Source organism: Ochotona curzoniae, unplaced genomic scaffold, assembly GCF_017591425.1.
Source record: "Ochotona curzoniae isolate NIBS_2020 unplaced genomic scaffold, NIBS_Ocur_1.0 contig_2404, whole genome shotgun sequence".
NCBI lineage: Eukaryota > Metazoa > Chordata > Mammalia > Lagomorpha > Ochotonidae > Ochotona > Ochotona curzoniae.
In genome coordinates, this window is record NW_024465451.1 from 1939596 (window position 1) to 1954293 (window position 14698).

Sequence of the window (14698 nt, forward strand, 5' to 3'; positions counted from 1 at the left end):
CCTTCAGAATACTCTTGTGTTATTGGTTAATTGGTGATGACGCCACGAGAGTGCAATTCCAGGATTGGTGGAGGGAGCCGGCGTCCCGCCTAGGCGCGCTGAGTCTTGTGGGTGCTGGAACCGCGCAGAGTGGGATTGGCGTCCGGCGCGGTGCGGCGGCAGCGAGGTCTGAAGCCGAGCCTGTGTGAGTAGGAGGTAGAGGAGGAGCGCGGCTGCTCGCCCCGGCCGTGCGGTGTGCGGCTCAGCTCTCAGCCCCAGGTGTTGCTCTCAGAGGGCGGGAAGCGGGCCTCGGGTTCACAGCCCCTTTCCCCACTCGAATGGGCAGGACGTGGATGCGCTGCTTACCTGGGGCCTTTCACCGCTGACTTGTGGAGTGGCCGGCGGTGACCACTCCTTGGTCAGCGTCCACAGGGGCCTTCCCTAGCGCCCTGTGCGGCTCTAGTGCCCAGTCCTGCTCCGTGTCCGCGCGAGAAGCAGTGACGGAGGAAATGTCCGCCTCCTTGTCCGGATCGCAGTCTTCCCAGACCCGTGCCACTGGTCCTCTCTAGCGTCCACTCTGCCTGTCATTGAGGAGGCATTGCCTGCCTGATCTCGGGCTTTCGGGGTGATGGGGAATAGAGAGGTCCCAGAAGGATCTCCCGGAAGTGCTTACCAAGAGAAGACACTTTGTGCCTGAGATAAAAAGAAGGCTTTTGTGGGAGAAAGATGCCCAAGCTGATAGCTGAAGGAGGAGGTGTAATGGGGTGAGGAGAGAACATTCTGTAACAGAACAGCATGCCCAGCAGTTGTGTATCATTTGGAAGGAAAAGTGCTGAGGGCACTGCGAGCCAGTGTGCCTGCTACAAGTGTGAGGGAATGTGGAACAAGATGAAACTTGCAGGTTCCAGAGATCAGGCTGTGTAGAAATTTGTATCCTTTTCCTTAACTGGGATGGGAAAACGCAGAGACTCTTCCCTGGGGAGAGGGGCTTGATTGGCTCCTCGCGCTGGCTTCGTAGTATGAACAGATTGGGGAGAGAGGGACCCTCGTGATGCGGGAGGATGTGCAGAAATGCTGGGCCGAGATGGTGTCACAGTGAATTGGGCTGGTGGTCCGTGAGCAGAGAGTGGGGTAGGTTCAGCAACTGGAGATCCTGGAGGTCGTGCCTGCTGGAGAGAAGAGAGGACGCAGAGGCAATTCCTTGGTTTCTGGTGTCTATTTGAATAGGTGGTGGTACCATTCGCTGAGACAGCAGACACTAGAAGGTGGCCAAGACTCTGGTATTCTTGGTGGCTTTTTGTTATTGTCCAGGCCAATCTTTGTTCTTGGTGGGTTTTTTTGGTGGTGGTTCTTATTGCTTTGGTGTGTGGAGGTTATTGCTGAGATTCAGGAGGCAATTTAAAATACAGCTTTGGTGTGCAGAAGAGAGATATTTGAAATGTAAGTTTGGAAATAATTTGGAAATGTAAGTTTGGAAATAATTTGAAATGTAAGTTTGGAAATAATTGCTATGTATGTGATAATTGAACTTGTGGTATTGGCAAGGTCGCTCAAGTCAAAACTATGAGTAGTTGTAATATTTAATGGCAAAGAACAGGTAAGAAAGAAAAAGAAGAGCTAGGGGCTGGCATGATGGCTCACCTGGCTAATACTCTAACTTAGGTGCATCTCATTTAGGTGCTGTTTCATGTCTGGAGAGCTGCACTTCCCATCCAGCTCCCTGGCTGTGGCCTGGGAAAGCAATTGAGGATGACCCAAAAGCCTTGGGATCCCGCATGGGAGACCTATAAAGGCTCCTGGCCCCTGGTTTCAGATTGGCACAGTTCCAGCTGTTGCATTCATTTGGGGAGCAAACACCTGCATCTCCCCTCATCCACCTCCCCCCTCCATCCAAAAAAAGAGCTACAGAGGTGGGCTGAGGGGATGGCTCAGAAGCAAAGGAGCAATCTGTCTTAAAAACTCTTGGAAATTAAATAATGTGAGGATTGAAAAGTATCTTGGTTTTTATCATCCTGGTCCTCTATCAAGAATTATTTTGTTGGTGTAAGGGAGCCAAAAACCATATATGACAGAAGGATTCAGGCAAGGAAATGAAGGCAGTGAACCCAGCCAGTGTTTTCAAGATAGAACTGTAAGGAGAAGGAAATGACACAGTAGCTGATGGGGATGAGGGTTTAACAAGGATCCAGTAGAGAAGGCGATGGAGAAGTTGGATGTAAGTACCAGAGTGAAAGTAGGATATCAGTAGTGTATGATTTCTGAAAACGTGGGAATAGGTGGGGTCCAAAGTACAGTATGAAGGTAGGGTGATCAGCTTGGGGAAGATGGACAGTTGCTCTGTTTTAACAGAAGAGGACAAGGGAAATGAAGGTTATAGATGCATAATGATCTATGATTGGTGTTGGTGAAGTGATTTCCTATCTCATGGCTTTTATTTCCTCTGTCTTAGAAAGTAGAATCATGAATTAGAGAGGCAGTCAGAGGCTTGAAGAAGCTATATATAATGTGGGAGATTAAGATTACTAGAGAAATACAGAACTTCTAGATAGAGTTAAATGTTTAGTTAAGGTTGGAAATAAAATTTTTGCCTCAGCATATCAGGCTATTTCGGGTATATATAGCTTGTTCCACAGATGTTCCACCTTCTTTTTTTTTTTTTAAGATTTATTTCATTTTTATTGGAAAGTCACGTATACAGAGAGTAAGATCCTCCATCTGCCGATTGACTCCCCAAGTGGCCGCAACAGCCGGAGCGGAGCTGGTGGGAAGCCAGGAGCCTCCTCAGGGTTTCCCACGCGGGTGCAGGGTCCCAAGGCTTTGGGCCGTCCTTGACTGCTTTCCTAGGCCACAAGCAGGGAGCTGGATGGAAAATGGTGCTGCCAGGATTAGAACAACTGCCCGTAACAGATCCTGGCGCATGCAAGATGAGGACTTTAGCCACAAGGGTACCGTGCAGGGCCCTATGATGAGAACTTAATTTGTAACTGGATTAAATAAGAGAAAAGGAGTAGGAGGCATTTGGTTTTGCTGACAAATACTGTAATGGCAGTGCCTTTCTTCAATGAGCCTCTTCCTGGTTTTAAGGTTTTTTTTGTGGTGGTGCCCATTCTTGATTGTGGCAAAGGCAGTGGTAATTTTTTAAATTAATTATTATTATTATTATTATTTTTTAGGCAGAGTTAGAAGGAGGTGACACAGAAATATCTCCCATCTGCTGGGTCATTCTCCAAATGGCTACAGTGGCTGGCTAGGCCTGTCTGAAGCCAGGATCTAGGAGCTTCTTTCAGGTCTCCTGTGTGAGTGCAGGGCTCCAAGGACTTGGGTCATCCTTTGTTGCTTTCACAGTGCACTGACAAGAAGCTAGCTGGGTTGGATTGAAGCAACCAGGACTCCAACCAACACCCATGTGGTGTGCTGGTGCCACAGGTGGTAGTTTCACCCTCTGTACCACAGTGCTGACCCTAAATACATAAAACGTTGCAAACTATTCTCTGTAAGAGGACTTCTCTATATCCTCCTCTTTGTTAAAAAAAACATTTGTTATTTGAAAGGCAGAGTGACTGGAGCCTAGCACTCTGTCCTTGTCTTGCATATGGGACGCAGGGGATCAAATGAGCACTCCACGTGGGCCACAGGCATTGCGAGTGGCATCTTAATGTAGTGGTGTGCCACAGTGCCGGCTCCTCCCATTTATCCTCTTGAACTAACCTGCTTCCACCAGACTCTCTTCCCAGATACTACCACAGTGCTTTGTAAGGGTCACCATTATCTGCTAGACTGGAAAGTGTTTGAGGTCAAGGACTTAGTTGAGAATGATGGTTTAACGACGTGTGTGTGACATTTGGAATGGTGTAATATTTATCTTTTTCTAGCTACGTAAATTTGGACATGTTACCTCATTTCTGTAAATGAAGAGTTGCCAACTTTGTAGATTCGTTTTAAGGATGAAAGACTTATAGTCATTATAGGACCTTACTTATAAATATCAGTGGATGTTGTACTGAATTGATAAATTAATTAACAGTTCAAAATGAAATTAAATACTGTTAAGTATTTTAGCATTCGGTTATAAATTTTGTGTGCTTTACACTATGAGACACTGGAGACTTGGGAAAGGTGTGTATGAGAGTGTGTTCAAAAGAATTTTACAATCTTGATAGAGAGGGGGAAGTGTTCACCCGTGTGATTGGATCCCCCGTCTGGCAGGGATCCCGCAGCTCCCAGTGCTTCAGCCAGTGCTTCTCCCCAAGGTAGACATCCCGAGGCAGTGAGAGCAGAGCTAGGGCGGACCTCTAGCATTCTGGCTGGACCACATCTCAGTGTTTTAAAAAACAATTTTCAAAAATAGGATTAGTTTATTTTATTTTAGTGACAGATTTAGAGACAATGAGCCAAAAAGAGATCTTCTATCCACTGGAAGAAGGATGGAATTACTTATTTTTATTTATTTGTTTTTAAAAGATTTATTTATTTTTATTACAAAGTCAGGTATATAGAGAGGAAGATCTTTATCCGATGAAGATGAAGTGACTGCAATGGCTGCTGCTGTTCCAATCCGGAGCCAGGAGCCAGCAACTTCCTCCAGGTCTCCCACACGGGTGCAGGGTCCCAAAGCTTTGGGCCGCCCTCAACTGCTTTCCCAGGCCACAAGTAGGGAGCTGGATGGGAAGTGGAGCAGCCAGGATACAAACCAGCACCCATATGAGATCCCAGTGCATTCAAGGCGAGGAATTTAGCCGCTAGGCTTCACCGCCGGGCCTGGAATTACTTATTTTTATTAGCAAAAAGAGTGAAAAATTTTTTTCTCCTTTTGAAATAAGTTCAGATTTAATGCTGAACATAGTCATTAACAGCATGGATTCTGGGGCCACAATTTGTTTGCTGGACTTTTGACATAGGCTTTGTAATTTGACTTCAAGGAACCTCCCTCCCCCCCCCACTTTTATAAATTAGGACAGTAGAAGACATTATCTTGGATGTTGAGGCTTCAATGAGATGGTGCAGGCTTGGCATTTAGCACAATACCTGAGCAGCAGGAAATTTACTTGACAAATACTAGTTCCTTTTGTCATTCCTTTTTTTTTTTTTTAGAGGCCATCGCATACACTGTTCTGATCATCTACTGCAGCTTTCCCTTGGAAAAACAACAGTGCTAACAACAAAACAATCCAATCAGACAGAACCAGCCCTGAATAGATAGCAAACTGGAAGGCAAAAATCGGTTTCCAAAAATCCTCACAACTGGGGTAGACAAAAGAGATGTGGATTAAAGTAGATGGTGTTGCATCTGTGGAGACTGGCTTCACATTCGTATCTTTAATTATCGATGTCTCTAATTGGCATCTGTTTTCTTTCTTCGTGACAGGACACCCGGATTAGCTCTAGCAGAAGAGAAATGGAGGAGCCGTAGAGCATCAAGAATGAATTCAGGAAGGCCTGAGACCATGGAAAACCTGCCTGCTCTCTACACTATTTTCCAAGGCGAGGTATGTGCTGTGCTTTGCAGATCTGCTTGTTAGGGCTAAGCTGATGATGAAAGCCGGGGAGTGTGCTATGAGACTGCTGGAGACTGTGGTGGAGATCACAGCTCATCTAGGAAGGGCTGGTGGACATCTCGCTAGCACATGGGCCTCCCCTGAACTTCAGGTATCTAACAGTGCACTTGATATCTTCCTCTGTATGCCTCATGTCTTTTTAAATTGAATTACTTGTTTTCTCACCAAGTCTGTTTCTTTTCTAATTTTTTTTTTTTTATCTCAGAAAATGAAACCACTTTCCACTCAGGTACTAATACTGGGGATGTGGACATTGGCCTAAATTTCCTCTTGATTTTCCTTCCCAGTCCGAGTCCTCTGGTATGTGCATTTCCTTGTCCCCTTGGCATCCCGTTAGTTCAAGCTGTCCATCTCTTGCCTATCCCTCTCTGGAATCCCTGCTTTCCCTAATCTGTTATTCATGTTGCAGACGAAATAACATTTTAAAAATACATTAGACAGGGCCCAGCGCGATAGCATAGTGGCTAAAATTCTCTCCTTAAACATGCTGGGATCCCATATGGGTGCCAGTTCTAATCCCAGAAACCTCGCTTCCCATCCAGCTCCCTGCTTGTGGCCTAGGAAAGCAGTCAAGGACGTCCCAAAGCCTTGGGACCCTACACCCGTGTAGGAGACCCAGAAGAGCTCCTGTCTCCTGGCTTTGGATTAGCTCAGTTCCAGCCGTTGCAGCCACTTGGGGAGTGAACCATTGGACGGAAGATCTTCCTCTCTGTCTCTCCTCCTCTCTGTATATCCGCCTTTCCAATAGAAATAAATAAATCCTTAAAAAAAAAATACATTAGACATGGGATCAGTGCAGCAAGCTAATCCTCTCCCTGTGGTGCTGGCATCCCATATGGGCCACAGTTTGAGTTTCAGTTGCTCCTCTTTCAATCCAGCTCTCTGCTGATGTGCCTGGGAAGAAAGCAGAGGACTCCTATGTGCTTGGGCCTGTGTGTCCACGTGGGAGGCAAGAAGAAGCTCCTACCACTGGCTTCAGAGTGCTCAGCTCCTGCTGTTGGAGTCATTTGGGGAGTGAGCCAGTGGATGGAAGTTCTCTCTCTCTGTAAATCTGCCTTTTAAATAAAAATAAATCTTTTATTAAAAAAATACATTAGAGCCCAGTGTGGTAGCCTAGTGGTTAAAGTCCTTACCTTGCATGTGCCAGTATCCCATATGGGTGCCGGTTCTAGTCCCAGTGGCCCCACTTCTCATCCAGCTTCCTGCTTGAGGCCTGGGAAAGCAGTTGAAGACAGCCCAAATCCTTGGGACCCTGTATCTGCATGGGAGACCTGGCAGAAGCTCCTGGCTTTGGATCAGCTCAGCTCTGGCCAATGTGCCCGTTTGGGGAATGAATCAGCAGATGGAAGATTTTCCTCTCTGTATTTCCTCCTCTCTGTACATCTGACTTTGCAATTAAAATAAAATAGATCTTAAAAAGAATATATATATATTCTTATATATATATATATAAGAATATCTATCTATATATCTATGGCATGCCACTCTGTCACAGCTCTTCAGAGGTTATCTCATTACACTTGACTGAATGCAAAACTTCTTTTCATGGCTTCTCTGTGGCTTGGTCTGTGCCTACCCTGGTGGTGATTTGTTCTTCCCTGTAGATATTCCTAGCTACTCTGGCTTCTTTGCAACTCTGAACATTATACGCTTGATTTTTTTTTCCCAGCATTTTTGCATGTACTGTGTATCTTAGTCTATTTTTGCTGTTATAACAAAATAACCTGATGCTAGGTAATTTACAAAGAAGAAAAATATGTGTTCTTCCATTTTTGAAGGCTGAGAAGTCCAATGTTAAGGTGCGGGTAGATTTCGAATTGGGTGAGTGTTGCTCTTTGCTTTGAATATAATGTCTGTTATTTTACAACCTGTTTGAAAGGGGGACAGAGAGAAGGTTCTCCCGTCCACTCCCCAAATGTGTGCTGCTGTTGAAGTGGCTGAAAGCCTTAAACACAGCATGTCTCCTCAGGAGACAGGAACCTACCGACTTGAACCATCACCGTTGCCTCTTTAGGATCCCAATTACAGAAAACTACAATCAGTAACTAGAGCCAGGCATCAAACCCAGGCCCTTCAACATGGGATGTGGTTTTCTCAACTGGTAAACTACCTCTCAAACCATTTTATAAGGCACTAACATCGGTTCACAGGTGTGGAAGCCCTTGTAGCTTATCACCTTCTTAAAAGTCCTACCTCTTACCACTATTGTACATGTATGGTTTGAATGTTTGGGTCTCTCCAAATTCATGTGTAGGGGCTGGTGTTGTAGTGTGATTGGTTAAGCCGTCTCCTACAGTGCCTGTATCCCATACGGGCACCTGTTCAAGTCTCATCTACTCCACTTCTGATCCAGATAATATGCCTGGGAAGCCAGTGGAAGATGGCCCAAGTCCTTGGTCCCTTGCACCCATGTGCAAGATTTGGATGGATTTCTTGCCTCCTGGATTTGGCTAGCTTACTTTTGACTGTTGTGGCCATTTGGCAAATGAACCAACAGATGGAAGATCTATTTCTTCCTATCTCTCTCTCTCTTACAGATTAACTCTTTAAAAAACATAAAGAAAAGCTATTGGGTGATCAGCATTGTGCCTTTGCAAGTTAAGCTGCCACCTGCACTATTAGCATCCTTGAGTGGATGTCGGTTTGTCTACTTTGGATTCAGCAACCTGCTATTGTGCCTGTGAAAGCACTGGAGACTGGTTCAAGTGCTTAGATGTTTCCACCCATGTGGATAGTTGAATGAAACTTCTGGCTCCTGGTTTTAGTGTAGTTCAGCCCTGGTCGTTGCAGCCACTTAGGAATGAATCAGAAGATGGAAGATTTATCTCTCTTTGTCTCTCCTTTTCTCTTCATGCAATTCTGCCTTTCAAATAAGTAAAATAGATATTTTTAAAAATTTTATGTGGATAACTTCATTCCCATTTGATGGTGTTAAGAGGTAGGACTTTTCAGATCATTATCTTATGAGGGCTCTGCCTTTATCAGACACTTTATCTGCTGCACCTGTAATTTGAACTTCCCAGCATTTATGACTGTGACAAATGAATTTGTATTCTAAATTAGCCAGTAGGTGGCGTGTTAACGATAGTAGCAGGAATGTATGAAGGGTCTTCTTTGTAACTGCTGATCTTCCTGTCAAGTTACCCTCGTTTTTGAGATCTCAGCCCTCGTGTCTCCTTAGTGATCTTTTTTCCATTATAAATAAATAGCATCCTGTGCTAGCTGTATGCTTGTTTAGTATCTGCTTCGTAAGACACTGTGCACCATGGGGGCAGAGTGCTTGCGTTTTGTTGTATATCTTAATCCCACATAGGCTATTAGGAAATAATAGGTGCTTGATACATTTGGGATGACTGGATGAATGATCAAGCTTTGGGAAAAGATGTGTATTTGTTTAGAGAACTGAGGCTGCTGAATCAGACAGGCCTGGTTTCTAGACCCATCTCCTTTATACTATGATCCTTGAAACTGTCAGATTATCTCTTAAAGCATTGCTGAAGATGCCTGCTTCAATAGGATAATCATGTTGGTTAAATAAGCTATCATCTGTAAAAATATGCATAAGGCAGTGGGAATTCATTAATGTTGTCTACTTCTTGAAGTGAAACAAAAATGAAAATTGCTTGCAGATCTGTAGTTATTGTTTTTTATAGTTTATTTAGTTGAAAGAGTTAAACTGAGAAAGGGATTGGCAGAGAGAGAGCTTGCATCTCTGCAAATGGCTACAGTGACCAGCTTTTGCCTAGATATGTGCTGCCAACACTTGGCTGTGGTAGTTGATCAATTTGTTCTGTCCTCTATCTTCTATTCTGGTAATTCTGGTACCAGGTGTCCTCTGCAGACTCCAATGTACTGCCATATCCTTCATGTGCACCTGCAGGTATTTTGTATATATGTAAACATACACACATATACATGCGCAGACATACATACATGTCTTATATTTATTGTATGTTATATATCACATATATAGTAATATATACTAATATATATAGTGTATATGTGTATTAAGAAAGGGTGGTTTTCTAGAATGTTCAGAGAGAACATTGTATTTCCAGCTTAACACATTTTTGAAAAAGAATACTTTAGAAGTGACTTCTAGTTAGGGAAAGAGAAATTACATGTATATATGTGGTAGAATTTCTGCACATCCTATGTCACTGAGTCTCCCCTAAACAATTTTTAAACTCATTTCGTGGATAGTGAAACTCTGCAGAAATTAATTGTCCATGGGGCTGGATGTGCAGCTAATTAAGCCAGTGCTAGTGACTCCCGCATCGCACATTGTTGGGATTCCAGCTGATTGGTTTCAAGTGGAAGGTAATCCAAGTGCTTGGGTCCCTGCCACCCATGGGAGAGACCCGGCTGGAATTCCAGTTTTCCTTTGGCCTGGTCCAGCCCTGGCTCTTACTACCTGTGGGGAGTAAGCCAGGTACTCTCACGTACTCTCACGTAGGACTTGGGTATCTTCTTTTTCTGCTTCTCTGCCTTCAAATGGTTACCTAAGGGGAAAAAAATTAAAGGTTATCACCCAGAGATTAAGGGCAAAGCTGGAATTCTTATTCACTTCAGAACTACAACTGGGATTGTCCAATTTCTTTTTTTTTTTTTTTTTTTTTAAATAATCTTAGTTTATTAGGGTACAAAGGGTCACGGGCTACAGGGTGAAAGTGGGTAATATCATTGTTTCCACACTAATATAATCATTTTTCCCTGTATCTAGGGTTAGGGGAGTAACAAAGGGGAAAGCCCCACCCTACCTCCCACCCATCCCCCATCCCCAACATGAGGCGCGCTCCAAGGGTCCTGCTCATACAGTTTTGATAGTTCATCAGTTCTGGATTGCTGCCAATCTCTCCGTCCCAACCGTAATGAAACCTATTCAGAGTCCACTGGCTGACAGTCTCTTGATGGTTGGGGTTCCAAGATCAGCAGTTCAGTTCGAGAAATATCCAAAGAAACTTCATCTGAGTTGATCCCAGATCTGATTCTTGAGTGAGTTTGCTAGTACAGACTCCAACACTGTGCGTCACACCAATCAGCTTATGCATATGCTGGTCGTTGCGATTACTGGGTCCGTTCGGCTTCCAGCCCTGTCTTCCTTGTGAACCAATGGGTGTTGTAATCCAGCTCGATTCTACCCACTTCATACTCGGTCTTCATGCAAACCAGTTGGAGCTGCAGCCTAGTTGAGGCGACTCCCCAAAACCCCTACCAGTTCTGCCCCCTACCCTGGTTCGCATGCTTGCCAGTATGCACTGCAGGCTTGTCCAGTCTGTCCCACATCCCAAGTAGCTCTCGCACACGTCAATGGACATTGAAGCCTGGTTCAACCCAACCAACCTATTATCCAGCCCATACACCCACTGGCAGGTGCCTTTCTGTCAAGCCACCCCTGCTCCTAGCCTGGGTTTCGTGCTGTCCAGTGAGGGTGGTAACCCTGAGGGAGGTGCCCACTATTTCCCTACTAGGCCACACCCACTCCTAGAGTATGCAGTCTCCAGGTAGTTTTGGCATTTGACTTGTCAGAATTGGCTCCTAGTACCAGCCTCTGCCAGCTAACGCTGTGGCTAAGCCCAAACACCCCTCAACCCACTCTAATTTTAACTTGCACCAGTCAGAACAGTCAGCTCACCGTGAGGCCCACAGGTGCTATAGCCCTACCTAGTCTGAACTGTCCCCATCCGTATTCACACTTTCCAATGGAAGTAGTTATCCAGCAGGGCTGCCCACGTTCCCCTGTTGGCTTTGCCTCCTCCCTGATTGTCACATGTGCTGGTTGTGTGCTGCAGCCACATCTGGTACGGCTCATCTCACCTTGGCATTACTTGTTGTGTACTGGTATGTGTTGCAACCGAACCTGGCTCGACCCACACTCTGTTCTGGTGCTCGGATTCACCAGAAGGTAATGTGAACAGATTCAGGCTGGTCTGCCCCCAACCCATGCCATGTGTATGCCAGTGGGATAATTTTCATTGCCTGTTTTGGGTTGTTCCCTATTGTGCTTCTTGCGCTTACCTGCATGGGACTGTGTCCTGCCAGAGAAGTTGCCCGGGCTCCTCCACCAGAACCTGTCCCAATGCCAGTTTTTGCGCATACCAGTGGGTCCATGAGCCAGCACTACTCAGTTCGCCTGCTATCCTAGGAGGAACAGTGGCTTTTCCTGCCTGGCCTCCGACCCAAGCTGGTTCTTGTTGTTGGATATTTCAACCCAGCCATGGCTCTTCCATACCCCTACCAAGCTCACACATGGTTCAGTAAGGGCTGAGACCTAACCTAGTCTGTCACACAACCCTCCCCGGTCCTCCAGAGCACCAGATGGTGTTGGAATTTGGCCTGGCTTGGTGCTTCCCATCCCAGTCCACAATTGTGCCAAGTGAGAGTACGATCGTATCCTGATCAGAATGTAGCCTCAGTTCCAGCCCATGCGCTCCTTGGTGGGAAACTCAACCCAGCTAGGGTGTCCTGTTATTTCCCCAACCGGGCCTCTGCCCTGCCATAGAGCAGGTGTAGGCCGGTGGTTGTTCTGTCTCCGCTTGGCAGAGCCCCTCACTTGTCGTGGCCCCTTGGATGCTGTGGCTTAGTGCCTCTGCCTCACACAGATCAGTATGTGCAAGGACCTACCTGGCATGAGCTGTGCTCCAACCTGATTTCTGTTGTTACTTGTGAGTTAAGGTTTGTTCAGCCTTGCCCCTTCTGTCCCCTTCCAGTGGCAGCCCGGCCCACCCCACATCCTGTTTAAAGATGCACATTTGGGTGCTGCTGCCTTGACCTACCCTGACTGTTGTGGATTCCCTTACCCATGAGTGATGGCAGATGGCGTGGTCACACCTAGCTTAGACCATTGCAACCCCAGCTTGGGAACTAACCCGGGGGATTTGTATTCCAAAGGGTTGGGCCCACACAACCCCACAGAGCCTACCCCCAGCCCAAGTTCTCTTGTGTGCTGGAGAGTGTCTTGATTTGCCAAATGTGACCACTCCACAACTCCAACACTCAGTCGGGCAATGGTACCCAACACTGCCAAAGAGGCCCCCATCCATAGCTTCAGTGTGGGCTAGTATATGGTGATCAGTGATGTTCTATACTAATATCCCATCTCTGTATTCATAATTGAGCTGCTGCATCTGTCTTACTAAAATTATCTTCTGGACACTTCCCCCAAACCACTAGGTCTTGGTCCCCTTGCCTGCTTATATCTTGCATGACACTGTCACTGAGAATACCCGAAAATTCACTTTGCACCTACACTCAACCTAGTATTAGTCATGACTGACCCAGGCAGCAATTACATATCTTGAAAACCCCGGAGTTTGCCCTTCCGGGCGGCCAGCAGGCCAAGCCTGGCACCACTTGGTGCACTGGCCGCCCTGGGGGAGGCCGAGGACTCGTTCACTGCCTTGTGGCAGTGTCTTTGGCGTGAGTCCCCCGCATTGGGTCCGACCCGGCAGGGGCACCCCCCACAGTCGCCACACTGCAGGGAGCGTCAGTTGCCCCCAAGCCCAAGGACCGAACTCCTCCCAAACTCCCCCAGCCGCATGGTCTTAGCAGCTGGGCGGAGCTAGGAATTTCCACCCAGTTCCCAAGTTCCCTCATGGCGGACTTACCCTGAGGGAAGAGCTCTCTTGGGTCCTGGGGGAGGCCGAGGACTCGTTCACTGCCTTGTGGCAGTGTCTTTGGCGTGAGTCCCCCGCATTGGGTCCGACCCGGCAGGGGCACCCCCCACAGTCGCCACACTGCAGGGAGCGTCAGTTGCCCCCAAGCCCAAGGACCGAACTCGGGATTGTCCAATTTCACATAAATGTATGGAAGAACCAAAAAACTCATTAGAGAATATTTTGAGTGTATTGAGATAGAAGAGGAGATAGTCTGATTCACAGTGTTATGCAGCTTTATTATAATATCACAGTCTGTCTTACATTATGTTGTGGTTTTTTTCTCTTTTCTCTGCTAGATTGCTAGTTAACAGAAAACAGAGATCATGGTTTTGTCTCAAGTACTTTGCTAGCTGGCTTAAGTTATTTTAACGTAGGCTGGTTACCTCTTTTTTTTTAATTTTAATTTTTTATTACATTGCATCATGAGACACAGTTTTACAGGCACTTGGATTCCCCCCTCCCCTCCCAAAACCCGCTCCCCCCCCATGGTGGATTCTTCCATCTTGTTTCATTAGCACAGATAAAATTCAGTTGAGATTTTTTTTTCCTTGCAAGCATCTACAGGCTGGTTACCTCTTAATTAAAAAGTTATTATTCTCATTTAAAGTCAGAGAAACCAAAAGCTTGCATTCACTCTCCAAATGCCCGCAACAGCCGGGGCTGGGCCAGGCTAAAGCCAGGAGCCAGGAACTCTGTGTCTCCTGTGTGGGTGGCTGGGACCAAAGCACCTGAGCTATCTGCTGCCTTCGAGGCTGTGTTTTGGCAGGACGCTGAATCCAAAGTGCAGGAGCTGGGTCTTAAACCAGGGCACTTACGCAGGACGTGGATATCTCAAGCCTTGACCTCAGCACTGTGCCAAAACCTGACAGATTTTGCATAAGGGAAGTGCTCAGTAAATACTGGAATGAAGTTGAACCATGCCTTGTGGAACCTTGTTTTTGAAGAAGCTTGAATACACCAAGTGTCCTGGCAGTTCTTCTCTAAGCAGACTGCGCAGCTTCAGGGGGCTTGGTGATTGAGTTACTGAGAAGCCAGTATTCGTTCTCCATCTCTAAGGTACTTTTGGTTATGGAATCTGTTAGGCAAAATAAAAGGTGTATGCATAGTAGCAGTAGGAGTCTTTCCAGTAGCCAAAGAAATGCTAAGAGGAGTTTTGTGTTGCCAAGGTAGAAGTAGCACCAGTTTTCTTTTCTGCCCCTGGCTGTGCTGCTTTCTAACTTTGTGACTTTGGAAAAGTAACTTATGTCTTTGAGCCGCAAATTTATCATTTACATTATGAAGATAATGAGTTTTAAGGCTAGTGCCACCTCTGATCTGAAGATGGGAAATTTATTTTACCCGAGGCTTGAATTCAGTTGAGATAATTACTGATTTTTCTCCCCTGAGCCGTTTGACTAATTATTTTTGGAACACCAGGCAGACTGTATGATCATCTATGGCAGGTGCTATCCTGTTAATTTCGACTCTGACTGCGCCCTAGGAGACACAATGATACAAACAGCTGGT

The 14698-nt window shown here is 46.1% G+C and overlaps 1 protein-coding gene across 3 annotated transcripts in view; it reads left to right on the forward strand.

Moving 5' to 3' along the window:
- The first annotated feature begins 88 nt into the window (after positions 1-88).
- ZCCHC17 (zinc finger CCHC-type containing 17) overlaps positions 89-14698 on the forward strand; it is a 60007-nt gene continuing 45397 nt past the window's right edge. The window contains exons 1-2 of one of the 3 annotated variants that reach the window (XM_040974095.1): positions 89-184; positions 5345-5465. In XM_040974095.1, coding sequence (XP_040830029.1) covers positions 5400-5465 — 66 coding nt within the window. In that variant the 5' untranslated portion in view covers positions 89-184; positions 5345-5399. The remainder of the gene's footprint in view (positions 185-5344; positions 5466-14698) is intronic. The other 2 variants (XM_040974096.1, XM_040974097.1) reach the window with 2 other exon arrangements.